At 37.9% G+C, this 26,638-nt stretch overlaps 2 protein-coding genes across 2 annotated transcripts; one reads left to right on the top strand and one right to left on the bottom strand.

Moving 5' to 3' along the window:
- The first annotated feature begins 3,186 nt into the window (after nucleotides 1-3,186).
- LOC115270294 (bifunctional endo-1,4-beta-xylanase XylA) lies at nucleotides 3,187-10,960 on the top strand. Its single transcript, XM_029879657.2, has 3 exons — nucleotides 3,187-3,335; nucleotides 10,403-10,453; nucleotides 10,538-10,960. Exons 1-3 carry the CDS (start codon nucleotides 3,324-3,326, stop codon nucleotides 10,808-10,810), a joined length of 336 nt encoding a protein of 111 aa, XP_029735517.1. The 5' UTR covers nucleotides 3,187-3,323; the 3' UTR covers nucleotides 10,811-10,960.
- A 2,692-nt stretch (nucleotides 10,961-13,652) lies between these two features.
- Nucleotides 13,653-25,346, bottom strand: LOC109430651 (G-box-binding factor-like). Its single transcript, XM_029878572.2, has 2 exons — nucleotides 25,190-25,346; nucleotides 13,653-13,990 (listed from the first exon to the last, which is right to left on the bottom strand). The coding sequence occupies exons 1-2, from the start codon at nucleotides 25,202-25,204 to the stop codon at nucleotides 13,712-13,714; spliced, it is 294 nt and encodes a 97-aa protein (XP_029734432.1). The 5' UTR covers nucleotides 25,205-25,346; the 3' UTR covers nucleotides 13,653-13,711.
- Nucleotides 25,347-26,638: the final 1,292 nt, after the last annotated feature.

Genomic DNA, 26,638 nt, shown 5'->3' with positions numbered 1-26,638 from the left:
GATGCAGTAGCTGTGCAGATACTACGGGGTCAGCTTTGAGCACCTCTGCTGATATGCGATCGACCCCTGGGGCTCTGTTCGATTTCATGCTACGGATGGCTGTTTCTATCTCCTGCACTGATGGAGTTTCGGTGTTGACACGGGTAATGCGTCGAACCCTTGGCGGATCGTGCTGAGGTGTTGATGGCGTGACCGACACTTGAAAAAGGTTTCCCAAGTGCTCGAACCAGCGTTTCAACTGGTCAGCCGGGTCGGTCAGTAACTGTCCAGACGTGTCTTTAACGGGTATCGTAGCATTCATCTTGGTCCCACTAAGGCGGCGTGAGACATCGTAGAGGAGATGGATGTCGCCTGTGTTTGCGGCTTTCTCGCCTTCGTCGGCTAGAGAGTCCGCCCAAGCTCTTTTGTCCCGTCTACATGAGCGTTTCACTTCCTTCTCGAGAGCCGAATAGCGCTGACGGGCTACGGCCAGGGATGGGAACACTCACTTGCAAAGAGTTACACTCAGTGGCTGTTTTCTCAGCTCAGAAGCTTACAATCAAGAAATGATGTATGAACGACTTTTGCCTTGTGGTTTTGCCTAAAAGTTTGCCGAACAGAGTAACGGTCGCACACGCATACTTAAGTCGTGACAGAGCTGTAAAAGCGACTCTCCTCGAGGTGAGTGTAATTTACATTCACGACAATTATCCTCTCATTAATAGGTTCCCACTTCATGAGCGCTGCGTGGGCGTGAGCACTGAGCAGGAAACCAACACCAGAGGGGCGAGGAGCGTGTTCACCTCGTAGGGCAGAGTATACCAGAATTTGTTCTCCAAAGTTCGGCCAACGGACTTCGCTCAGTCCTAGGATCTCAAGCTTCATACGGCATGCCTCATTGCCTACATTTACTACATTCCAAGTTCCAATTCTTGTCCGTTGTTTCGCGCTAAAAGTCGTTGCCGTTGAAGCAGTTCGTAATCTTTCATTTTCGGTTTCAGTAACGTTTTTTTGGGTTTCGGAGACGGTAGGTTGTTGGCCTAAGGTCCCCTATCCACCGTGGTGGGGCTGCCACCTTAAATATAGCTTCCGGTGGAGGAGCATTTCATACTCAGCCGCTGGATGCCAGAACAGACGCTGTTTGAGCCGTTTGAGTTTCACCTCCTTGGTGAACAGACGCTCGAGACGTACCTCCACAATCTAGCTGAAGTCAGAAAGACAACAGTACGCAGGCTGCACTACCAGCTAAGCACACAACTCTTAGCTGGCGGTCTTTGTCATCGCTTGACCCGTGGAAGCATGAGATAGGAACTTGTGAGGACCAGAGCTATGTTAGACGCTCTCCTTATCGACTTACCGTTTTGCACCCCGTGATCAGATATTCGTATTTAAAAAATAACGATGGCTTCGACTGGAATTGAAACTAGATGGACTGGTGTGATGGGCAACTCTACGGTTTTCAATTATTTATTGCGTTCTCACGCCCAACAATAAATACAAAAAACAAAGAAACATAACAAAAACCACGTTTTAGATAGGATGAAAATATGTACCCAAGCAACACGCATGTTATATAAAAGTTACGACAGCGCAAGTTTTGGTTGTATAGAAGTTTAGTTTACGTTATTTCAACGCAATGTTAGAATAACGTAAAATAAACTTCTATACAACCAAAACTTGCGCTGTCGTAACTCTATTATAACATGTGTGTTGCTTGGGTACATAGGAGCACATCGTATTAGATGGATAAGGTTCCCCTCTTGCTTTACACACATTAAAAACAGCCATATGCCGGACAAATGGAAGGAATTAAGACTTTTTACGTGGCCGTGCGACTAGTGTATCTGAGCGTTTAGTGACATCGTGGGTTCGATTCCCGCCGCAGCTGTCAGGAAAAGTTTTCGGTTGTGGCACTGGGCGTTGCATGCTAGTCCGTTGTCTAGTGTCGTCATTTCTTCAAAGAGCAAAAGGCTTAAAAAAACTCAGGCAACGCACAGTGTACAAAAAAAATATGTCAATTGATATAAAAATGACTTACACACTTAATTTTGATTACCGAGTTCGGTAATTTTTTGACGAGATTAAAACTGCTGAGCACCGAACTCGTTCAGCAAAAATGCCTTGTTTACCTTTTCCATACGATTTTGACAGTTGTTTTACTGAACCTCAGTAAAATCGATTACCGAAACTACCGAGATCGTACTGCTGTTATAATCTCGTCAAAAAAGTACCGAACAGGCAATTCAGAAATAAGTGTGTAGTTATAGCATAAAGTGCCCAAAATAGGTTTTCCTGTCCAAATGATTCCAGACCTTAAATAGGGATGGAGGTCGAAAACTCTTTAAGTTTAGTATTGTGTGGAAGCTTTTCATGAAGGTTATGATAATTATTGCATTTCGATGGAGGTTTGTTACACTATAGATATAGTTCCCAGCATTAATCATTTGATCAGTTCTGTCCCTCCTATGGCGATGGTAATTTTCCGTCATAACACATTTGCCACCTTATGGATCAACATGCTCGCTCTTCTGTTTCAGCCGGCAGTCATCGGAGTGAACCTAGCACCTCCAACTAAACAAAACTCGTTGCTTTGGGATTCATCGGTTTGATTAATTGCCACCGCATGGGAGCAGCTAGCAGGTAGTGGCATATTCGGAATCGGCGCATTTCTGAACTAATAAAATAAATAAAATATTATCGCAAATTACATTTCATTAATATCAAAGATGACAGACGTCTAGGAACTAGCAACAGCAAGGTGCTCGAGTCGGTTTCCCAAATGACAGGAACATAGACCCCCATCCAGCCAATAATGAGGATCTTTGCATTGATTGAGCATTTGTCAGCGGAGTCAGAATTTATTCTTAGAACACCACCCTCGCTGTCTGAACGGCTCATATTTAATTTTAAGCTGGCATCTCCGTCCCTTTTCAGCACGATCAGAATACCTCTACTAGGCGTCTAGGTCTACGTACGTACACGCGTTAGTTATTAGCGTAGTAACTCCTCCTGCACGCCCGGTAACCTATTGGCTAGTCTTTGCTCTAGCATTGGGCCTGCTAAAATATCACCATTGCGGATGGAAAAGCCATCAATGCAGGTGCCGACAAATGCTACTAAATCGACGACGACGAGGACGCGGCGGTCGTCGGTGCCATCCAACGGTTTAGTGGATGCAAGTGCATCGCTAGGGCGAAATGCAGAGCTACAATCACTATATAAAGCCTACCAATTAGCTTAATTTTCATCCAGTATCAAATTGCAATCTCAACAGTAAACTAGTAGCTCACACCGAACGTGCTTCCGAGACGCCAGGATTTGCGATCCCCGATACCAACATCAAGATGTTCAAGCTGGTAAAGTGTGATTTTGAAGGGGTTAACGAGTGACTTCAATGATAAGAAAGTGACGAACCTCCGAAAATTGAGGCTAGTGGTGCAAGTGTGGTTTAGAAGATGTATAAATTGTGACTGTAATCAGTGAGGCGGACAACGGAGAGGAAACTAATTGATTTTTTCAATTCAATTGTTAGCAAGTAGCACATAGTGTTATCGTACATTGCGTTCACCATTCAAATAAGTATGGGAACTTAGTTTGAAATGTGTAACAGTGTAGAACGGACCCCAAATCATAAAAACATTTCTGGAGAAGCCTTGATTATAAATACTTCCAAGATTTGTTGATTTTATTATCAACCATGTGGTTTCCAAAAGACGGAGAAACAAACGGAAACGCTTCGTTGTTAATGGCTATGTTATCCATGATAAATGACATTTGGCAGTATGTCCATTTCAGGAACTATCTTTTGATATCACCAAACAGCTAAGGACATTCATTTGTTTTGAACATGTTTTCTTTGTGGAATCTAGCAAATTTCGTTTAGTTATTGTTTGCAAGCCAAAACGTCGAAAGGGACAGAACACCGAATGGACAAAACTACGAAAACAAGTGATGTGATCCAATAATGAGTTCTTTATTCTACTACAGGAACCCCATCCCTTCACATTTCGATTCACATTTGCTCCAGGCTTTCCACTGAAATGCTATTTCTGGCAGCTTTGTTCTCTTCGTAATTTTACAACTAGAGGCACGCGAAAGTACGAAGAACTATTTTTCCGGCAGCCCATTTATCGCACCCAGAAAAAAAAACTAGAAACGTCCCATAGAAAATCAAAAAACGCTCCATAAAGAATGAAAACTAGCTCCATGAAAAAGTGCAATATAATTTATAAATAATTGAAAACGTTTCATACTTCATGGAAAACGTGCCGATTAAACATAAAATTTTCTCATTAGGGCCGATTTCTTCACCTCGGCTTAACCGGTAAGCCAGGCTTACCCATATAGTTAAGCCTAGCTTAACGCTTAAGCCAAGGTGAAGAAATCGCCCCTTAAAGGTACAATTTTGAACCAATAAATAATATCGAAATACTCTAAATGTAAATGCAATGCGATGCAATGCAAATGCTTCATCCAAAATAAAAATTGCACCACAAAAAAATGCACCATAGAAAACGGATAGATGAACCATAAATGTTGTCAAATATCATTATATTAAATACGAATTGCTTCATACAAAATTAAAAATTTTCATTTTTTTTAATTAGCATATTTTCATTAATGAGGTTCAGTTATTCAACACTGCTTCTCTGTGCACTACTTTAGTGCTGATTTTTAGTTTAAAATTATGGAGAATTTTCTATTTTATGGAGCTATTTATAGTTTCTATGAAGCAATAATATATATAGTGCATTTATCTTTTTTCTACATATAGTGTAATTTTTCTATGGAGCAATATTCAGTTTATTATGGGTACAGCACAGACAAACAGACGTAACACTATGATAATTCCCATCGTACACCGATTTAACGGTCTATTTGAAAATTTGATAGTTGGCCAACTGACCACCTGTAGCGCTCGCATCGTTTTTGTTCGAGTTTTACGTTTGTTCACTACCGCCACCTAGTTGATAGTCGGCCAAACTCAGTGCTTTTAGCATTGGGCGAATATGTTTCCGTGACTATAATTTGAATCGAAAAATGTTCGAAGTGTTACGTCTGTTTGTCTGAGCATTTTGAATATTTATAGTTAATTTACACTCCTTAAAATCAGTATTTTTTCGATCACCAGCTATTCAGTGCTAGATACAAACTCAATATTTCCTAGTTCTTTTAAAGCTAGTCAATGCTTTTTTTATCAGTATTATGGCTCAGACGGCACGTTCTCCTACTAATGGGAGATTTGTGTCTCGCCTATTTCAGCCAAATCATCATTTACCTGATTGGAAAAGAAGAGAAATGCGAGGAAAAAGGATGGGACAGGAAATGTGACAGGAGAGGTGTAGGGGCTGAAAAACAAATATATAATAGGGATCAAAGCTAACAGGATTGTAATTTGTGAAAAAAATAGCAAAAAAAAAGCTAGAAGAACACAAATAACAATCCTGGTAGCATTGATCCTCTCGTCAAAAAGAAATCGATAAATGGTCATTTAACAGACAGGCTGCCAACAAAACCAGTAAAAAAAACCTTGATGGTCAATACTAGAAACTAGTTAAAAATAGTTGGTAGAATGTTACCAATTCATTTAACATAAAGAAAAAACATGTACCAACAACCACAACATGCTACAAAACAAAATAGAAATTCATGTTATGAAGTCAGGAGAATCCTTTCAGCTGTGTAGAGACGAACCAGCCAAGGGCTGAAAGTCTCTTTAATAAAGACAAACACCTTTCAGCTGAAAAACAAATAAATACAAGGGATTGAAGCTACCAGGGTTGGAATTTGTGAAAAAAATAGCAAAAAACTAGAAGAACACAAATAGCAATCCTTATAGCATTGGTCCTAGCATAGCATAACATAGCATAGCATAGCCGACCGTACACATCCTGGGGTAGCTGTCGATAGAGACGTTGAATGCGCCAGAAAAGTTGTCTGGGACTTGACAAACCTTTCATTTAACGAACTCTCGACACCTGGCCAGGTCCTTACGCAATCCTGATAGCATTGGTCCTCTCGTCAAAAAGAAACCGACAAATGGTCATTTAACAGACATGCTGCCAATAAAACCAGAGAAAAAAAAAACCAAGATGGTCAATCAATACTAGAAACTAGTCAAAAGTAGTTGGTTGAATGTTTCCTATCATTTACCATGAAGGAAAACATGTACCACCCACCACAACACCTTACAAGTCAAAATAAAATTTCATGTTATGAAGTCAAAAATTCCTATAAAAAGGAGAAATCATTTAACTATAAAAACTGGAAAAACCTTCAAATCATTTTTTAGAAGGGTTTGAAGGCTTCTTCCTGCTCAGAACATCTACCTGCACTTTGTGAAAACCATAATTTAATCGAAATTTTTTTTTTTTTCCAAGAGTGACATAGATGCATCATCGATGCAACAAATTAGGAGTTTGTTGCCAACAGGTGTTATTTTAGATTGCACAACTTTCCAGCGATCTGCTGGAAAAGCAGGGTTTTGAAATTTGAGCCGTTTCAAAACATTGACATCACGCAAACCTTCCTTCATATCCCACGGAAGGTTTACACATACCTTGTTTATGTAAACTGCAAATGGCTCAATAACGAATCGAAAATCCCCGACCTTTTCGTTAATGGCAGAAAGTTTTTCTACCACCCAGTTATAACTGCCCTCATTTTCAAGTCTTACTTGAAAACGCCAATTTTTACCATTTGTAGTTCCATCAGGAACAATAGGACTTGCATGGAAATCATTCACATCCTTTGTCCCTGTCGAAAGCACGTTTTTGTGCTCAACCTCACCACGTGGGAACTGAGTAGCCACTGTAGTACTAGCAGTGGCAGGCAATAGAGCTGACACGCTTGACACACTGGAATCAGCAGTTCCCGAAAGTACAGAGTTGTTGTCAATAAGTCTCCCGAGCAAAGTCTGATAACAAATTGTAAACTAATTTTGATGTTGAGATATTGCAAATTTTGATAACTCAGGTTGTTGTCGTTTTGGTCGTTTTAACTGTTAAAACATCAAAAATGAGAGCAGAAAAATGTTCCTGTGACAGCAAATTGAAAACAATTTCTGCTATCGATGATAGCAAATTGATAACTGTTTTTGTTACTAGCGTAAGAAAAAAGAAAAATCGTTAAATGTAGAGCTTTTCGGTTGATATCAAATCATTAATGCGATTGTATAATTGCACTAATGATATATCCCTAAAATTACTTTACATAGTTAACTAAAAGATTTAAAACTATTCTAGCACTAAATATTTACAATATTTTAAAATGACAGCAAACTGAAAACAAAATTTGGAATCAAATTAAGTGAAGATAAACTGATATCAAAATGTGATATCAATTTGTTGCTGAATACTAATCCTGTTTTCGATTTTCTGTAATTTTGTTGTTGGATTTTGCTCGGGCTGCCACTATCTGTCGCTCCATCAACGACTTCCTGCATCTCGACACTAGAAACTTTGTCGTTGACAGCCATAATCGATATGCACACTTAAGTTTGAGATAACTACGATGTTAACACGATGATGCTTATCAACAGAAAGAACGAGGTAGCCACTCGCAAAGTGCTCTACAGCCATATTGTCATGAATGAGGTTCAGTTATTCAACACTGCTTCTCATTGCACTACTTTAGTGCTGATTTTCAGTTTAAAATTATGGAGAATTTTCTATTTTTATGGAGCTATTTATAGTTTCTATGAAGCAATAATATATATATTGCATTTATCCTTTTTCTATAGTGTAATTTTTCTATGGAGCAATATTCAATTTATTATGGGTACAGTTTACATTTTTATGGAGCACAACGTTAAAAAAAATTAAAAAATAGCATTTTGTACAGATTAGGGATGTAGTACCGGTAGTACCGGTACCGAAAATACCGGTATTACCGACCAATTTTTGGTATCGAAATACCGGTACTGATTGAACCTTGGTACCGGTACTTTCGGTACCGTAAAATATCTCCCGAAGTGCTGAAATCTGGTCATTATTATAGCCAATATGCAATGGAAATAAAGGAAAATGTTTAAAATCAAATACTTTGACAAACAAACATTTCATATATGCAACCTTTTTGCAAATCCAGGATAGCATAGCAATGATTGGTTTAATGAACGTTGAGTTTTGGAAATAGATTTACTAGCTTAGAATTAAACTTGTTAGATAAGGGTTTCTTGTTTTTTCTTTAGTTTTAAGAATTCGTTAATAGCATCATCAAGGAAAAATCAGTTAAATTTTATTCTGTCTTTACCTTGCAGCTATCTAATAGATAGTATCTGTCCGATTTTGGTACAGGTTGTTCCTCTTTCATTTTAGACTGACCAAGATACTGCCTGTGAAACTGCGCAGAAGCTAAATAATAGCTCCAACAACTGTTTCATACAACTTATTTCTTTCTATTTTTTTTATCTATTTATATTTTTTATTTAATTTAGTATTTTTGATTAGCTTTTATAACAACCCTGAAAACCGGAATTCACAAATGCCTGGTAAATTGTAGATTTATCCAGTACCGGTATTTTACCGGTACTACCGGTACTGTAAGCCCCAGTACCGAAATACCGGTACTCACCAAAAGTGGTCGGTACTGCGAACCCTAGTACAGATTGTTATTTTGTACTCATTAAACCATATTTTCAATAATACTAAACATTTTTCAAATTTATTCAGGCTGCTCTAAACTTATCTATATTGTGTGGATTTGATATAAGAACCGGAATAAAAAGACCAACCATGCACAATGGTCGGAAAAAGATAAAGTTCGGCCAAAACTCTTTTTATGTGTTTAATCGAAGTTATAGGTTGTCTAGATATGTTTTATAGTATTTTTAGTGTTTCAAAAGGGGTATTCAAAAATTACGAAACTTCAATAATTTAAAAAACGGTAAAAATCAGTAAACCCCGCATTTTTTGCGTTTTTCATTAGAAAATCAATTTAAATTTTATCAAATGATTATCTTTCGATCAAATCCAATCAAGTTTGTTCAAACCGTGTGAAAAATGTGGGAAAATAAATTTTATTTCAGTCAAAAATAGAAAAATAACGTGAAATATATGAAAAAACATGACTTTTTTAAATAGCTCTAATTTGAAAAACTTCAAATTTCTGCAAAAAGTTTAAACGTTTTTATGCAGCCCTAAGCATGATGTTTAAGATGTACTATTCGAAATTGCGGCGACACGTGACGACACGAACCGTTTTTTAACTTAAAAATTATTAAAATCCCTAAGGTACAATATATGAAAATTTTTAAAGTTTTGTGACATATTAGTTTTGCACCATACGTGCATTCAAACTGTCCAACAACAAGCTTTCAGATGCAGGATAACATAAAACATATATTTCGTTCTCAAAATATTAATATTTTACTTTTTTCGAATTTCTTGACTGAGGCCACTTTGGCAGTGAAGATGTCATTGAAATACAAAAGCTGGTATGCTTTTGATTAGGAATCATAAAACTACAATACATTAACTTTGTTTTAAGGTGAAATAAAATTTAAAAATATGAAATTCGTTTTTTTGGGAGTTTTGGCCGCCCCTTTGTATGGAGCCCGACCAATGTGCCATGTTTCGAGATAGAGCATTTTGAATATTTATAGTTAATTTATGATACACTCCTTAAAATCAGTATTTTTTCGATCACCAGCTATTCAGTGCTGTAATAAGATACAAAATCTTCCAAGTTCTTTTAAAGTTAGTTAATGCTGCTGATACTATAGATGAATAATCGATGCACTGTTATTCATTAAAGACATGTTCAAGAATGGAGTTTCTGCCAGTTTTTCTCAAAATTGGATCTCTGTGTGGCAATACAACTGCCAAATCTCGACTGATTGATTTATTTTTATTTGAGAGACTTTCAGCCCTTGGCTGTGCCAAATCTCGGCAATACATTGTACAAATGATAACATCATGGCAATATTGTATGCTCACTTCAACTTAATTTGTGTTTGCTGGTGTACCCAGAAAATAAAACTGTCAAATTTCAGAAATTAAAAACGATTTGCTGATAGTTCGGCATATGATTGTGGTTAACATAATATGCTAGAACATTCTATTTGCTGAAAAATCGGCAAATTCTTGAATTGCCGAGGCAAATCTGCATTTGATTCTTCCGAGCCCGAGAATTTGTTTGAGGCATGTAGCAAGATGCCCTTATAGTTGAAGCGATAAACTTGCAGCATAATCAAATAAAGCGTGTTTGTGTTCGATTTTCGATACGGCCCAGGACCTCTATGTTTTATAGAATATACCGTATGAGAATCTAATTGAGTCCAACAAGTATTTGATTCTTGATCCATTCATATAATTTTATATAGCAGTACTTTAAAAGGCGAGATTTCCTATTTATAGAACAAAAAAGTGTTTATTCTATACTAACTTATCCACTACTAAACATATTAATTGATATATTTCAGATACTCATCTCTGCCCTGATTGCGGCTGCTTATTGCATGCCCGCTGACAAGGTACTAATTACCAACTCTAACAACCGTACTATAAACTAATATGCCAATATCTCTCGATCTTCCTCACTCTCCTCCACGCGATAGGAAAAGTCTGAACAACTGACTCAGGCGGAAACCTCGTGGAACTCTGCTTGGGCCAATCCGGCCAACCCGAATGCCGCCGCTTGGGGAGGCAACAGCTGGAACCGCTGGAACAACCCCAACGCCGATCCCCGCTGGAACCGCTGGGGAGCTGACCCGTGGAACCGTCAGTGGGGAGGAGCCGGAGCCGGAGCCGGATGGAACCAGTGGAACCGTGCCGGAGCTTGGCCAGCTGCTGGAGCTCCAGCTGCTGCTCGCGGTTGGAACCCATGGTAAATGGGAGATCTAGGAGGATAGATGTCGATACGCATGCTTTTTCGAGTTTTGACATGAGGCATTGACTTTTTTTATTGTACAGTGTATATTTTTTCGATTATGATTAGCGACTTTCACAAATAAATGTCATTCTCTTTTTACGACCCACCAGTAAGTTGTGTTTTCTTTTAAGGCATCCTACAGAAAATAACTTTGAGTGAAATGGATCAAGTTCATGTTTCAATTTTCTGTTTCGTTCCTTTTCTCCTACTTCGTATCTTATTTATATACATACTATACAGAATTACATGGTCTAATGGTTCTTATCATAGTTTCGGCTGAGCACAACTATTCTTCATCAACCTGTGGTATTAAAACGGTTTGTGAACCGAAATCATTAATAACACAGCGCAACATGTTTTGTCTCAAGAGCAAACTCATGTGTCTCTGACAGATTTTGGGCCGCTGAATCTGAATCTGGGCTCAGATTTACTCCAGCACGTCATAATTTTGAGCTATACCTCAATTTATAGGGCAAAATATGCGATTTTGGGCTTTTTTGACTGCAAGCCATTAAGCTTGGAAATAGGTCGCATTTTACGATGGGAAAAGCGAAAAAGTGATGTGATGTGATCATGTGCCATGGCAGTTTCGATGGGGAGCTCGGTCGGGCCGCATTTTACGATGGAAAAAGCGAAAAAGTGACGTGATCATGTGTCAGTTGCGGTCTATTGTCTTCGGGGCAGACAATTATTGATGGAGTCAAAGCGGGGTTGCGGTCATCTGACGAAATGGAATTAGGTGAGATCATTCTTATTTTTTTCTTTATAGAATCAGTCGAGGTAATTTTGCTAATGCGGTTTCATGAAACTCCTTTAAAACCACATAGAGTTCCGTAACATCTACAAATTTATCCTGCAGTTCTGATATTGACTTTATATTGAAGCAATAAAAATGTTAGAATAAAGTTATTCAAGCACACAATTTAGAAAAATAATACAGAATTGGCCATTGTACCTCAACGTCTGTTCACAAATACCACACTAGACTACTTTCGTTCGAACACATAATACGTGAATAGCAATCTAAGCATGAAATGCTTTGATTTGAACTTATAGAACTCACAGCGACGAATATCAAGTTTGTTAAGTTTTGCTTTAAGTGATATAAATGCTTAATTGAAAATATTTTGCCTATCTCTCCCCAATAGTTTGAAATCGACGCAAAAAACACCTGATGTTTGTTTTTTTTTTTAACATTTCTCGTAGTGCAAACGTAGTTATCGCGAGTACGACTCAGTAAGTAGCTTAATATTATCAAGATCGTTATGGTATTTCAGTGTACGGAGGATTCAACTTTGTTTTCAAGCATCTTCAGACAACTTTCGGGCGGCCAAGTTAGGTGATTTGGGTGGAAAAACAAGTAACAAGTATGTAGGGTTAGTTTCGAAATTTTATTTTGTTACCACCGCGTTGTTCTGCGCGGGTAAAGTGAGACGTTTGAACGGATGATTTTAATAGACTCTTTGTCGCGTCGCGGGTGCATTGCTAAGGGAGTGAGTATTGTGAAAACAAATCGTGTTTTTATCTTGCGATTGATTGGAAATCGGAATCTGGCTTGTTCTACGATTATCGCGACGCGTATTTATGGTGTGAATCATATTACGTACCAAAGGTGACTCCCAGATTCACACTCTACCTCACTCTACTAACAAATACTCCTTCCCGAGACAACTCTCGAATTGTGCACATTGAGAGTGTGTAGCTAGTCCCAAGCACCATTCAATGGTTCTCTGTGCAACTTCGATTGTTCTGGTCAATCACGGATAGATTTAAGCATTTTATGTTAGTATTTGAACTTGCATGCAACTTTTGGATGGTGACTTGTACGGGAATATCATTCCTAACATAAATCGCTTAAAACTATCAAATTCGATTTTGTAAAACGAAATATTTTGCATGAGTCGTTAATTTAGATGTTAATTGACCAATCTACCTTTTGATCGCTTGAAAAAAAAAATCCATGTTGAATGGCTTGCAGTCAAAAAAGTCCAAAATCGCATATTTTACCCCAGAAATTGAGGTATAGCTCGAAATTGCGACGTGCTGGAGAAAATCTGATTCGGATTCGGCGACCCAAAATCTGTCAGAGACAGATAAGTTTGCTCTTGAGACAGGCCACAAGTTAATTTTTGTTACGCTGTGAAATCGATTTGCATAAAGCTGAAGATGTCGTCATTAACATGATCGTCATCATTAAAACTACGAAAACAGTTTTCTTGTTAAAAACTGGACATTTCACAGTGATAAATCACTGTATTGCGAGAGGAGAATGAGTATAGTGAATATATTTTCCAATGTAAAATGCATGTTTTGAACTAGAAAACTGATTTTGATTTTTCAATGAAGAAGACGATTAAATCAATGGCAACTTCCTCTATTTTAAGGAGACAAGAAACGATCTTCAGGATTTTCTTCCTGTAAGTATCGACTTCCTAAAATATGCCATGCTAACTTTAAATCACTTGCGCTAAACAATAGTTTTACCAATTGCGTAATTTCGCATATTCCATGAGGGTCCTAAATGGAAACCAAAAAGTGGACTAGAGCGGGGATTAATTTCTATCATACAAGCGTGTATCATAGTAGTAGATATCCAACTAAACATCCTTTCCCAACCGTTAAAAAAATGTGTCAAACTTGTCTTAGAGTCAGTGAGTAATCCCGAGCCTCGTTGCTTTGGTAACCCTCGGGAAGAATGCAACTCCCTAATGGCAGCGGTCTAGGACTGTACCACTTATGAATTCGTACGACTTGCGTAATCTAATCTGAATGAGATGTGAAGGAAATGAATGTACGTATAGTTTCAATTAGGTAAGTACTATTTTTTTTTATTACTCAAACATTAAACTCTAACCACTGATCAATGGTGTTTCTTCTGACCATGGAATCCACCGTGCTGTTGTCCGTGGCTGGAACCGAAGCCATGGCCTTGCTGCTGGTGTCCGTGCTGTACCTGTGGCTGATGGTGACCCTGTGGTTGGTGGTGAGGCTGCTGCTTATGGACCTGCGGCTGCTGATGGTGTCCCTGCGGCTGGTGGTGCACCTGGGGCTGATGGTGGGGCTGAGGGTGGTGTTGCTTCGAGTAGTCGGGCTTACCGGCAGCCACGGCAACGATCAGAACCGACAGGACCAGGGCGATCTGGAAAAAATGTTATTGTTACGTGGTTAGTAGGGTATAATGGATGGATTTTAATTCTTTCTATAATAACTAATGGAATATTTAGCCATTAAGCTTTTAACACTGAGCTTATTCTAAAGATAATGTACTCCCGAGCAGAGGAGAATATCAAAATAATAACAACTGAATCACAAAACCTGTTTTTATATCTTGGTTTATTATTATTATTAACTTATTGAGCTTGTGGAGCGGACCTGGTGTGATGGTTAGAACACTTGACTATCACGCCGAGGACCTGGGATCGAATCCCACTCCCGGCAAACTCGCAAAATGTGAGTTCTTCCTTCGGAAGGGGAAGTAAAGCGTGGGTCCCGAAATGAACTAGCCAAGGGCTAAAAATCTCGTTAAAACAGATAAAAAAAAAACTTATTGAGCACTCTTAGAAAAAAAATCATGTAAATTTAAGTTCTCTTGGATGCATTTGATTGATTGACTTGTTTTTATTTAAGAGACTTTCAGCCCTTGCACATAAAAGGAGCGGCCCGTTTGACACAAATTTACGTCTTCTATCACAACAAATAAAGTCGCTACAATCGAATCGACAGATGAAATATATGAAAGTAAAATAATGAACTGGATTGGAACATTGGTCCGCTGATTGAGAGGCACGGACTATAGGGGTCGTTCAAATATGACATCCATCATTTAGGGGGGAGGGGGGTCTGAGAAAGCGTGACACGCCATGTATAAGGTATACAAAAAAGCGTGACAGTGGGGGGAGGGGGGGTCTAAAAATCCGGAAAAATGATGGACGTCATATTTGAATCGACCCATACCTCTCGATCATATACCGAGTTGTAGGGAAAGCGGTAAATGTAAAACTGTTTCTATCTACCTGGTCAGATAGGTTTGTTGACATCTTGTGCAATCAACTCGAACTTACATGATGGATGTAAAATTCAGTCAAATTTGTCATTCAGTCATGAAATCTTTACGTTGATAGTTGACGTTGATGGTTTACGTCATGTGTAAGTTCCTCATTTTTTAAAAGTGAGGCATAACTTTTCCATAACAGGTTTTGTTGGGCAACCTTATTTTGTTATGATCCTGCTATTGGTATTGTTGCGACGGTATCGCATGTATTTGGGTGAAACTGGCAACTGTCCTATCCAATAGGAATTAGTTGAATGTGAATGTACATATTAGATTTGTAAGGAGATTTAGTGTTAAGTTGAGCGTTGAGTGGAAGAGTTCGTTAGTGATTAAGAAACTATCATGTAAGTTAATTTTAAGTAAAACCATGTAAATAATTAAAATGAATTCTTTTAAATATAGCATTGAAGCTGCCGTTATCAAACGTTGCTCTCGATATGTGTTTCATTGATCCAGAAGAAACTCGCGCCAACAAACTTCAATGATGATAACTCATCAAAACAAAGAGGTCGGTATGGCGACCCGACTGGATATCCTGAAACAGCAACTCGAAGAGTTGGAAGGAAGGAAAGCACTTTGGCGCAAACAGTGCGAGGATGAAGAACGGCGCATGGCACTGGAATTCGAGCGCGAGCTTGCGGAGATGGATGAAAAGTTCTCCAAAGCGATGGAGAAAATTGAATTGGAGTACACGGTGAAAAAAGAGGCACTAATGTGCAAAAATAGTGGGAAAGGTGTCCGAGTACAATCGACAATAGTAAGGTCCGATTCGTGCAACGACAAAACCCAATTACAGTTTGCCTGCTCCAGTCCAATCAAAACGACATCCCAACCACATTTCGTTGGTCCGCAAACGCAACTAACCAAGCCGCTTTCAGTCGGCTGCGATGAGAATAAAGGCACCCCGCACACGGGCCCATTCGTATCGACGACGACGACGACGACGACGAACCGTTCTAGTAAGAATCAAACAGCACACAGTGTGCGCCTATCTACTGATGCAAAAGAGATAGAAGCGAAACAATCGACGGTGAATATGGTCCAATCGGAAAGTGCAGTAAAGAAAGCCCCCGTCGTCGTCAGTGTTGGTCGCAACGCTGTTTCTAGATGTGTTGCTTTCGACCCCGGCGGGGCTGCTTTGCCCATTACAGTGCACAGTGGCACAGAAAGGTATTATTTGAAAACTTTATTTCCAACAATTAAAATGTATATAGATTCAAAAAGTGATGAGATAGTTAGTTACCAGTTGTCACGGAGGGGAGAATGTTGCGACGGTATCGCATGTATTTGGGTGAAACTGGCAACTGTCCTATCCAATAGGAATTAGTTGAATGTGAATGTACATATTAGATTTGTAAGGAGATTTAGTGTTAAGTTGAGCGTTGAGTGGAAGAGTTCGTTAGTGATTAAGAAACTATCATGTAAGTTAATTTTAAGTAAAACCATGTAAATAATTAAAATGAATTCTTTTAAATATAGCATTGAAGCTGCCGTTATCAAACGCTGCTCTCGATATGTGTTTCATTGATCCAGAAGAAACTCGCGCCAACAGGTATATTATCTTTAAATAACATTTTAATAAGATGTTTTGTTGTGGAACAAGTTCTGTTATTACACAGCGCAACATTTTTTTGTCTTAAGAGCAAACTTATGTGTCTCCGAAGGATTTTGGGCCGCTGAATCTGAATCCGGGCTCAGATTTGCTCCAACACGTCACAATGTTGAGCTATACCTCAATTTATAGGGCAAAATATGCGATTTTGGGCTTTTTTGACTGCAAGCCATTAGGCATGGAAATAATTTTTTAAGCAATCAAAAGGTTAAGTGGTCCATTAGCATCTAAATTAACGAGTCATGCAAAGTATTTCGTTTTACCTAATCAAATTTGATAGATGTAAGCATTTTATGATAGTATGAAAACTTGCATGCAACTTTTGAAAGGTGACTTGTATGGGAAATATCATACCTTCAACCAACCAACCTTTCCAACCAACAGAAATTCATTTTTTTTCCTTTGAAATGGCTCGAACTTAGTTCAATCTTTGATCTGATTCTGATATTGTAACTCATTTTGTATCCATATTGTAGTAACTCTTTGCGTTACTCAGTTATTTTTCCAAATTAACACATTTTATTATGCTGTTGCTGTTGGTATTCCCTTCTGCTCGGGCTAGGCTGAAAAAGTGCCAATTTGTGCAATTCGGAAGAGCTTCATCTCCCAACTACGTCACAAGTTAGCGCCTATAAAACCAAAATATAGAAAAACAATGTAAATTAAGCATTTCCGAGTTTCATATTTATATCTTCAATAAATCTTCAATTTGAAGATTGTGCCTCTTGACTTTGACACTCATTGATGTACTATTTTGACTGAAGCTTTGCTACAGCTAGAAAATAGATTTACCAAGCTTTGGACGGTTCTGCACTTTCTATTCGTAATCTGAAAGTTTTTAAAATAAATCGAAATCGCTTTGTTTCTAAATAGGATGAATTTAGGAGCATGGGAGAAGATTACTAATGACATGGTAACCTTATCTCAGCTCCCATACAAGATATTTCGTATATTAAAATAAAACTTTCATGGTTGAAATTCAAAATGTAGTTTTTTTTGTAAACTTCGATGAAAAATGTTCAAAAACTAGTCATTTTATTAGCACGGAAAAAGTTTTGCGGTCAATATTTAACGCAATATTCTAAAAACCAATTCTCTTCGAAGATGCCTTGCCTAGTGGTTCATAGTAAAATACAAAAATATTGAAAAAAAAGCTGAAGTTGAAAAAATATTACGACAAATTGATATTTTTGAAAGATTTCATTACAAAATGTATTTTTTTGACCATCTGGCCATCCGTGATCTCTTCATCGTAGTGTGCCGCGCGCGAAAACAGATATTTAAATTTTCTCGCGCTGTGTTTTGTCTAGATCTTTGTCAAAATTTCGGGATAGTTAAGGCTTTTTACGGCATCATCAGCATCTGCAGCCATGTTGGATATGTGGCTCGAAATTTAAAAGTGATAATTCTTTGCCACCAAAACGAGAATTCGTTTGAAAATGTATCATCCTATATGCTCACTCGCAGTGATTACGATGATACTTTTTCTGCTGCGTGGCAACAGAATTGACAGTTTTTTTTATCACTTCAAAAACGTGTGGCAAACAATCATTGAAAAGGAAAAAGTCAATGATTCGTTTGAAAGTTTAGTGATGCATCATAACACCTTAATGGATATCAACAAAGTATTTAGAGCGCCGAATTACGATGGTGGTTCGAGAATTTCATTCTTTTGGATGGTGAGACTTGGTCGCAGAAGGAAAACGGGAAGTTCCTTGGATTAAGAGGAGGTTGTTGGATGTGACCGCGGGCAATACTGAAGAAAGTCTCAAGGAAATATCTGCCCCATACTCTACGGATAACGGAAACGGAACCAGTATAACATTTCGGGGGCGACCGGATTGTGAAGATCCCATGCGACGAGTGTTTAGCACAGAATGAACAGAAATCAAGAAGAGGATACGACAAGACAAGATGGAACTTGGTGAGATCTTTCTGATTTATTCTTTGTACACTGCATTATTATCATATATGTTTGGAATATCTTTTCGCTCTTTTACTTTCCTATCATCTATCGGAAGCCGTTTCAGTTCTGGACGCTTTCTAAGTTGATGATGGGACTTAGGGCCTTTTTCTTCTTTTCCGCTTAACTCGTAAACCTGGTTTACCAATACAGTTAATCCAGATTTAATGCATAGGCGGGGTGAAGAAATCGCCTCTTAACATAAAAATGCTTGCAAGGACTTGGCCAGGTGTGTAGAGATGAGTGGTCTATGATATTGTAGATAGTAGCAAAATCTACAATGGCAATGGATATACTTATCTGTGCAACTCCACCCACGATTTGTGCAAGTCTTCATGCTATGCTATGCTATGCTATCTAGCCATCCGTGATCTCTTCTCTTCTTTATGGCTCGACGTTCGCATTGCAACTTGGCCGGCCTCTCTTCAACTTAGTGTTCTCAGAGCACTTCCACAGTTATTAATTGAAGGGCGTTCTTTGCCTGCCATTGCATGAATTTGTACATTGTGTGGCATGTACAATGATACACTATGCCCAGGAAGTCGAGAAAAGTTTCCCGACCGGAACGGGAATCGAACCCGCCGTCTCCGGATTGGCGATCCATAGCCTTAACCACTAGACTAACTGGAGACCCATCCGTGATAAAACCGTGAAATTATTATTTTTATTTTTAAAATGGTGGAATTTTCACCGCATTTTTTTTAACCTGTACAGTAAATAATAACCGGAATGTGACCAGGCTGGTTCTTTTAACAATGTGAATGTGGTCTTCTTTTTACCGTAACTTTCCAACTCTGGGACATAGCCTGCTTTTCAGCTTGGTGTTCTATGAGCACAAACATACTCTATGCCAAAGGAAATCTAGGAAATTTCGTTTACGAACACATCCCGATAGTTAATAATTTTTCAGCTCATGTATTTTTTTTTGTTTCAGGACATCCACGATTGTTTCAGATGGTCTTTTATGAAAACTATGAAAAAAATCTAAAATCAATTATTTAGCTTTAATGTACACCGGGGTAAGAAGAAATGGTCGAGCAAGATGGTGTAACGGACCTGGTGTGATAAAATGTTCTTCCTTCGGAAGAGAAGTAAAGCCTGAACTAGCCAAGGGCTTAAAAATTTCGTTAAAAAAAATTAAACAAGATGAAACAGCAGGTTAACGTGGTGTTTTTGAACAATTTGAATGGCATAAGACATAGTTTTTGGCCGGGGCCCGTGGCGTAGTGTGTCACACGTTCGCTTCATATGCGGATGGTCATGGGTTTGATTCCCAGCCCCGGCACTTGCAATTTTTCGTCAGTTGCTCTTCACCGAGAGTGGCTGACACTTACCCTCTTCCGAGCCCCATGGCTCAAACGGACCCGGATACCTGGAGATCGGCGAATTGCTACTCATAATGGACCCCCAATCGGGTTGGAAAGGAACAATGGCCACCTATCATCCTAGTGCTCATCATTCTACCATGTATAGAGTAGAAAAGATAAGCAGCAGAAAGGCAACCAGTTCGATAAAGTATAATAGAATACATCTAGGCGCTGTACAATCTGTAGGTACAGCTGTCAATAGAGATAAGTGACATTTCAACACACGAACACTAGCGCAAGTTTTTTCTCACACAAAAGTGCACGCCGATTGAAAGGCTATTCAGATTGCATATGCAAATATTACCCAATCGAATTGGGTAAAACGGGTAAATAATGATAAAACGAACGTCCGGGGCAAGAGTGCAAATATTTTCCTCGTAGTTTCACAACTACATCTACAAAAAAGGCACGCATACATTTGAGCGTGATTACCTCTATTGAAATCGCTCACGTAGTGCCCTAGTGGACAATAGAGCTGTTAATTAGGTTAAGTGATTAGCAAAAAAAAAACACGCGTTCCCAGAAATTAGGTGGCATCTTCGAAAAAAAGGAAGGAAGGCAGTTTTTTCGTTTCAATTTCATTCCTGTAAGTTATTTAAATGATCTATTTTAATCAATATTTCTATGCTCATGCATGTCCCTACTAACAAAAGTTGCTGTATAAAAGCTTATGGAGCAAACGCTTTTGAAAGAAAGCTCGTTTAAGCTCTTATACAGCAAAAATGTTAGTTGGGGTGTCCATTAATGTGTGTGCCATATTTTATTTTCTTTTCAGGTCAGCTCATTTTGGAATGTACTACATACTGGATTTCTGTAATTAGTGTGCTGTTTCGTTTGCCTCCGGGACGGTCCATGAATTATACGAATACCAGTATTCTTACTATTGAAAGTGTTAAGACCCTATTCAGGGTGTTTTCCTTGTGAATAAAAATTTGTTTCCTAATTAGAATTTTTTTTAAATTATTTTTCATCTTACTAATCATCAGGAATTAAAATAACTATTTACTGAACTTCGGTAATCACGCATGCCTAAATTTCCGGTAATGCATTGCCGAACTGTTCGTTAAAGTTTGTCACCTGAGTTTTCTCATAGTTTACAGCCCAGTCGGCAATCTGAACTTTTACCGACATTTTTGCCGAGCTCTCAACTGTTGTATTCTCGGCAATTTATTTTACTGACCTAGACGTAATGCGTCAAAAAAAAGAGATATTTTTCTGCTAGCAAAAGTTATCTTCAGTTTTGAAAATCGTGTCACTTTTGCGAAAAAATGCAGCGTTATTTTTAAATGTTTACAAGGTTCAAAACGCTACACAACCATAATTTACAAAACTGCAGATAGATTTTGATAGGAGAAAAAGGAATCTCTATTTTTTGATATGTTGTCAAAGAATTTCTCAGCTTTTGGTTAGTGCAATAATTTAAAAAATCGATAGTTGCAAACATTGTAAAAAAAAAGGTTTTCTCTGAAACTTTAAGACGATAGCGGTATTCAATATGGCCGACCTATCATTTTATAACTGTTAATGACAGTATCATCTTCCCTATTTTTAACAACAATTTAATTTGATGGAGATGTCTAAAAAACTCTTTCGAGTTGTTTTTTCTATTATCGTACAAATTGTACAAAGTTATCAGTTTTTTGAAACAAAATACTTGAACTAAACTACTGGAACTAAAATACAAAATATGTATGACGTTTTTATTATACACTATACACCGATATTGTGCATTGTTCAGACGCGCCAAGTTGGCCAAATTATTAGGGGGCAAACCCTGTTTTTTCGGATATTTTGTATGAGAAAATTAAAAAATCGTCAAATATTGGGGGGGGGGGGGGGGGGGGGCAAACCTATGAATGCCCCTCCGCCGCTAAGTTGGCGCCTATGGCATTGTCCCTTTATAAAAAAAACAATTACAACTTCTTGTCAAAATAGTAAAATGCTTCGAGACTCGTGTAGTGGCTGGTTTGACGAAAAGATTATTGAAGATTGGTTCAAAACGCCTTTCTTGCCAGCAACAAAACATTTGTCTGGACCAATTGCACTGATTTGAGACAACCTGTCCTCTCATTTGAATCCAACGGTTATCGAGATATGCCGGCAAAGAAATATACGATTCATCTGCCTGCCGCCTACACACATCTGACCTAACAGTTGGACGTTGCGTACTTCGGGCCAATGCAGCGTGAGTGGCGAAAGATTCTGGGACGCTGGCGTGTCTCTCGGGAAGGTTAAAAAAATGCAACAATCCCTAAATACAGACTGAGAAGCCTTATAAGCGATCTTCTAGCAGTACTGGCTCCGGAAACCCAGCGTATCCTAGTTTCGGGCTTCAGGAAGTGCAGCATTGTTCGTTGGAACTCACATAAGCTCCTTAGCCAGTTACCTGCCGTACACGTTAAAGTCGATTTGATTGGAGTTTCATTCAAGTAGTTTTTGAAAACGCATCGCGATGACGTCGTCGGGTATCCGTCGAAAAAGAAACTGAAGGTATCACCAGGAAACAGCGTTTCGCCCGACGAATTTTGTAAAAGAGATCCGAAACCAACATCTACAACGCCAGCAAAACGCGAAAGGCAACCCAAACAAATTTCTCCTGATGATAAACCTTGCAAAGATGCAGAAAGTAAATCGAAACTGCCAGGCAAATGAGGACAGGAACCGAAAATGGTTGCACTGTAGATAAACGTTTACTCCTCTCCTCTGTAGATAAACGTTTACAGGATGGTTGATTTTTTTTCCTATAACTGAAGTTAATTTGTTTTATTTGCCAGCATTATCACCATTACATGATATTATAAAAATTTTCTATAACTTATTAGGGTGGGGCGGGGCAAGATGGGTCACGGGGCAAGATGGGTCAGTGCCATTTTTGGGCGCATTACTCATGTTTTGTTTAGATTAATAATTTTGTTAGATGACCATCATGAATATACAAAAGTTTGGGGCATTGATTGAAAAATTATTCACTCTCATTGGAAAAAAATAAATAAAATGGCTTTTAGCCATTTTTCTTATGCGATACATTCCATATAATCTCCATATAAACGGCCGCGGGGCAAGATGGGTCACCTTCAATTTTGAACGTATTTTTGGAGCATTCAAAAGTTATTTATTTTTTATTACAAGACTATCTCATAAATGACTTCAATCAAGCGGAATGAACACTCAAAATTATAACATAAAATTATGATATTTTTTTAGTGAAAACATCGATTTTCAAGACGCCTTAGGACCACTCAAATCGTAAAGTTTTTTATATTCCAAATAAATCTATAAAATGTTTACTAGTAGCTCTTGTTTATTCAGTATGGATATGGAGCATATATGAATGCGGAACAAATCTTATATTTTGACGTTTTTCGTTGAGAAGATGTGAATTACTTAAAAAGTGACCCATCCTGCCCCGCACTTTTTTCACGGTGCAAAATCGATCACTTTTTAAAACTGCTCGTTGAACATCATATTTTGTATTTAATGAACTTTTTATCGACTTTTAGCATAGCTAACTAGTGTATTAAAGAGTAGCGGACGAATACAAACCAATACGATTTGTATTTATAAAGTTATGGTGATCCATCCTTATGCGACCCATCTTGCCCCGCCCCACCCTATGTTATAAACTAGGTGCAGGATGATGTTAAAATAACTAAAATTGTAACAAAAGTCTAATCAAAATAATAGCCTATTTTGTTATGATCTGATCAATATTATAACAAAATATGATATAAGTCTTAGCTTCAAGAAAAATAGTTCCTATTTTGATACAATTGTATGAAATGATTTTCAGAATGTCTAATAATTGAAACTATATAACTTCACAATGAGTTATTAAACAACATTTATAACATAATATGATATAATTGAGATATAATACTTTTAAACCCCAACGATATTAAAACTTGATTATATCACAATGAGTTATAAATATCAGGGTTTGTTATAATAATGTTGTATTTTTGTTAGAATCTTCTAGTCTGGAATATATTCACTACTCTAGGAGTTAAATGTCATAAAGTAAACCATGAAAAAGTGTTAAAAGAATTTAAAAAATAGAAATTTACAGAAATTCAAATATTTGGCATTTTAGTAAATTAATTTTCAATCTATAGATTTGGATTAAAAGCTGAATATAATATTTTTCAATAATCTGAAAACAGTTTTTTTTAAATTGATGATTTAGTAGTTTTATTAGCGAATATATATGACAATTTTCATAAACTTTTGCAAAATTAAAAACAAAACTTTGGAAAAATGGTTTTCAGCGTACAAATAAAATAAAAAATGACAGTGAGTTACAGTACAAATCCTAGCTCAATCGATGCATTTATTACAGAAAATAAAATGTGTAAAGTGTGCAATTTTACTTATAAATGAAACAAATTCAATTTCAAATCACCAGCCTTGAGTGGAAAGTTGAAAAAAAAAACCCGATTCACTGTATTTTTTTTAATGATCTTCTCTTGAGTATTGCCTTCTATAAATCCCCATTATCTTTTGCAATTTCGATCAAGTTTCTTAAAAGCCTTGTTGCCTTCAATAACTGATCATTGAAAACAAATTATTGAAGAGCTCATACTGGATTTCTGATTAATCGTGGAACCCCAGCTAACATTCAGGTGACGGGCAATTCTGCAGTCACGCAGCAGAAAAAGTATCATCACACTCACCACGATTGAGCATATCGGATGATACATTTTCATACAAATATGAGCTTTGGTGACTGAATTTTATCGCTTTGAAATTTCTAGCCAGATTCCAATGATGCTGATGACTGGCTATGCGTCCTTCAGTTGAAAAAATATTAAAATACGAGCACACGATCCCGTAATGCTAGTTCGTTGCTGTAATGAAAGCCTCGCAGAACAAATAATCAGTCTGAGGAAACAGAATTTCTAACAGATTCCAAAACTACATTGAGTATTTGCACTTTGATTTCCCAACATGAATTTACATCAAAACACATATTCTTCTGTCATATCATCTTTGATGATTCACTTGCATCATATCTAACTGAAACAAACCACGTTTCTCACTAGCCGTCTATAAAACTGCTTTCAACATGAAAATAGACGCCATTGTATCCAACATGCTTAGCTTTTGTGAAGCTAATACTTTTGAAAAAGAAAAGTGAGCAGGTATTTTGAGTCAGATACAAAATTCTAATCAAATTCAAATTTTATTATAGTTTAGAAAAGGTATAAAAAACCGTTGTTGTTTAACATTCACAAACATTCAGATCACTTGTGATATCCGGTAAAATCCGCAGGTGACAATTCAAATTAAACTATTCTAGCATCACACAATATTAAAACTAAACTTCGTATCAATTAAAAATAACATACCACAAACTTAGCCATTTTGAAGATGATAAAATTAAAAAAAAACTTGTTCACGCGAAAACCGTTTAAAACCTCTGAACGCAATCTACCGAACTGATCAACTAAGTGGAACCCGAAGCGCGACACACTCTTTTATACAGGACCAAAATCAAAACCACGAAAAACGAAAAGAAGCGTTACCTTAATTAAAGACCCGAGACGACGACGACGGACGCAGAGCAAAACACATATCTCCGGCCTAACCCGTCTGGCGTGGTGTCGCCGGAGGAGGAAGACTCTTAAGAGCCAGAGGCCAACAGAGCCAGAGCGTCGAGGTATGTAAGTATCAAGAGCAAACAGCATTATTATTGCCTCAATCTGCTCATTCTGTTTTGCTGTTTTCAACATCAACGGCTAAAAGAACAACAACCACGAGGATGACGTAGTGGTGTAGATATTCTTGTTTTTTTTTTTCGGCGATTCTCGTTGCCTACATATTTACAACATATCATCAGAGGCCGGAACGGCGATGGTCCGATACGTTAAGGCAGGGCTCATTCCCGAAACCCAGTGAAGAGGTGATCACATAAAAATGCGAAATACAGGTTTCCGAAGATTAAACCGCAGATATACGGCCCGGAATGATATAATATAGAAGAGGCAGTGCCAAAATATAGAACGAATATTTTCAGAAACAGAAATTGGTGATTTGGGAATTTGTTTTTTTTTTATATATTGAGACCTTAATGAGCTTTCGTCTTCGGCTCATCAGTACAGAGCAGTGCCACTTGCACCACTAAGTAGACGTAATGTCTTTTAGAGCTTGTACTCTCTTAGTACTTTCTTCGCTCAAGTAAACGACTGCGCGACAATGCGCTACGTCGTTCTGATGAGATCACAACAAGATCGAAACTTGAGGCGGCTTTGCGGCCTACCACGATGTAGTGAATAGGAAAATCAATAGAAATACACTAGAACGCCAATGGCGCTGTACTCAGTTTTCTTATTGATTCATTTTAATAACTTTATTTGTAATAATTAATTATGTTTAAGTGCCCAGCTTGTAGAGGACCTTTTGTTTTGGTAAACAAAATTTATTTGACACTTATAGTACCGCTACTGACGCTGTAAGGGCGAGGCAAACTAGATGTTAGTCACACGAACAGTCGCGACATTGGATTTCTGTGGCCGGTTATTCTAATGGAAAATCTTATCAGAACCACGCACAGAAAAAAATATTCATGTAAAATTCAGCGAAAAATCATGCTCATAAAGGGAATGCCAGAGTAAGTGCACTTTTACATGAGATGTAAGGTAAAATTACATTACCATCGTGTAAATTTCCGCCAACCATCGCGTAAACCGTCATGGACGCCAACCGGTTACACGACTATTAGCGGAAATTTACACGAACGTAACCTAATTTTGCATGATATCTCATGTAAATATGCACTAACTCTAGCATTCCCTTTA

This window comes from Aedes albopictus, chromosome 2 (assembly GCF_035046485.1).
Source record: "Aedes albopictus strain Foshan chromosome 2, AalbF5, whole genome shotgun sequence".
NCBI lineage: Eukaryota > Metazoa > Arthropoda > Insecta > Diptera > Culicidae > Aedes > Aedes albopictus.
The sequence above is the reverse complement of the archived record's forward strand: the minus strand, read 5'-3'. Positions and strand labels throughout refer to the sequence as shown.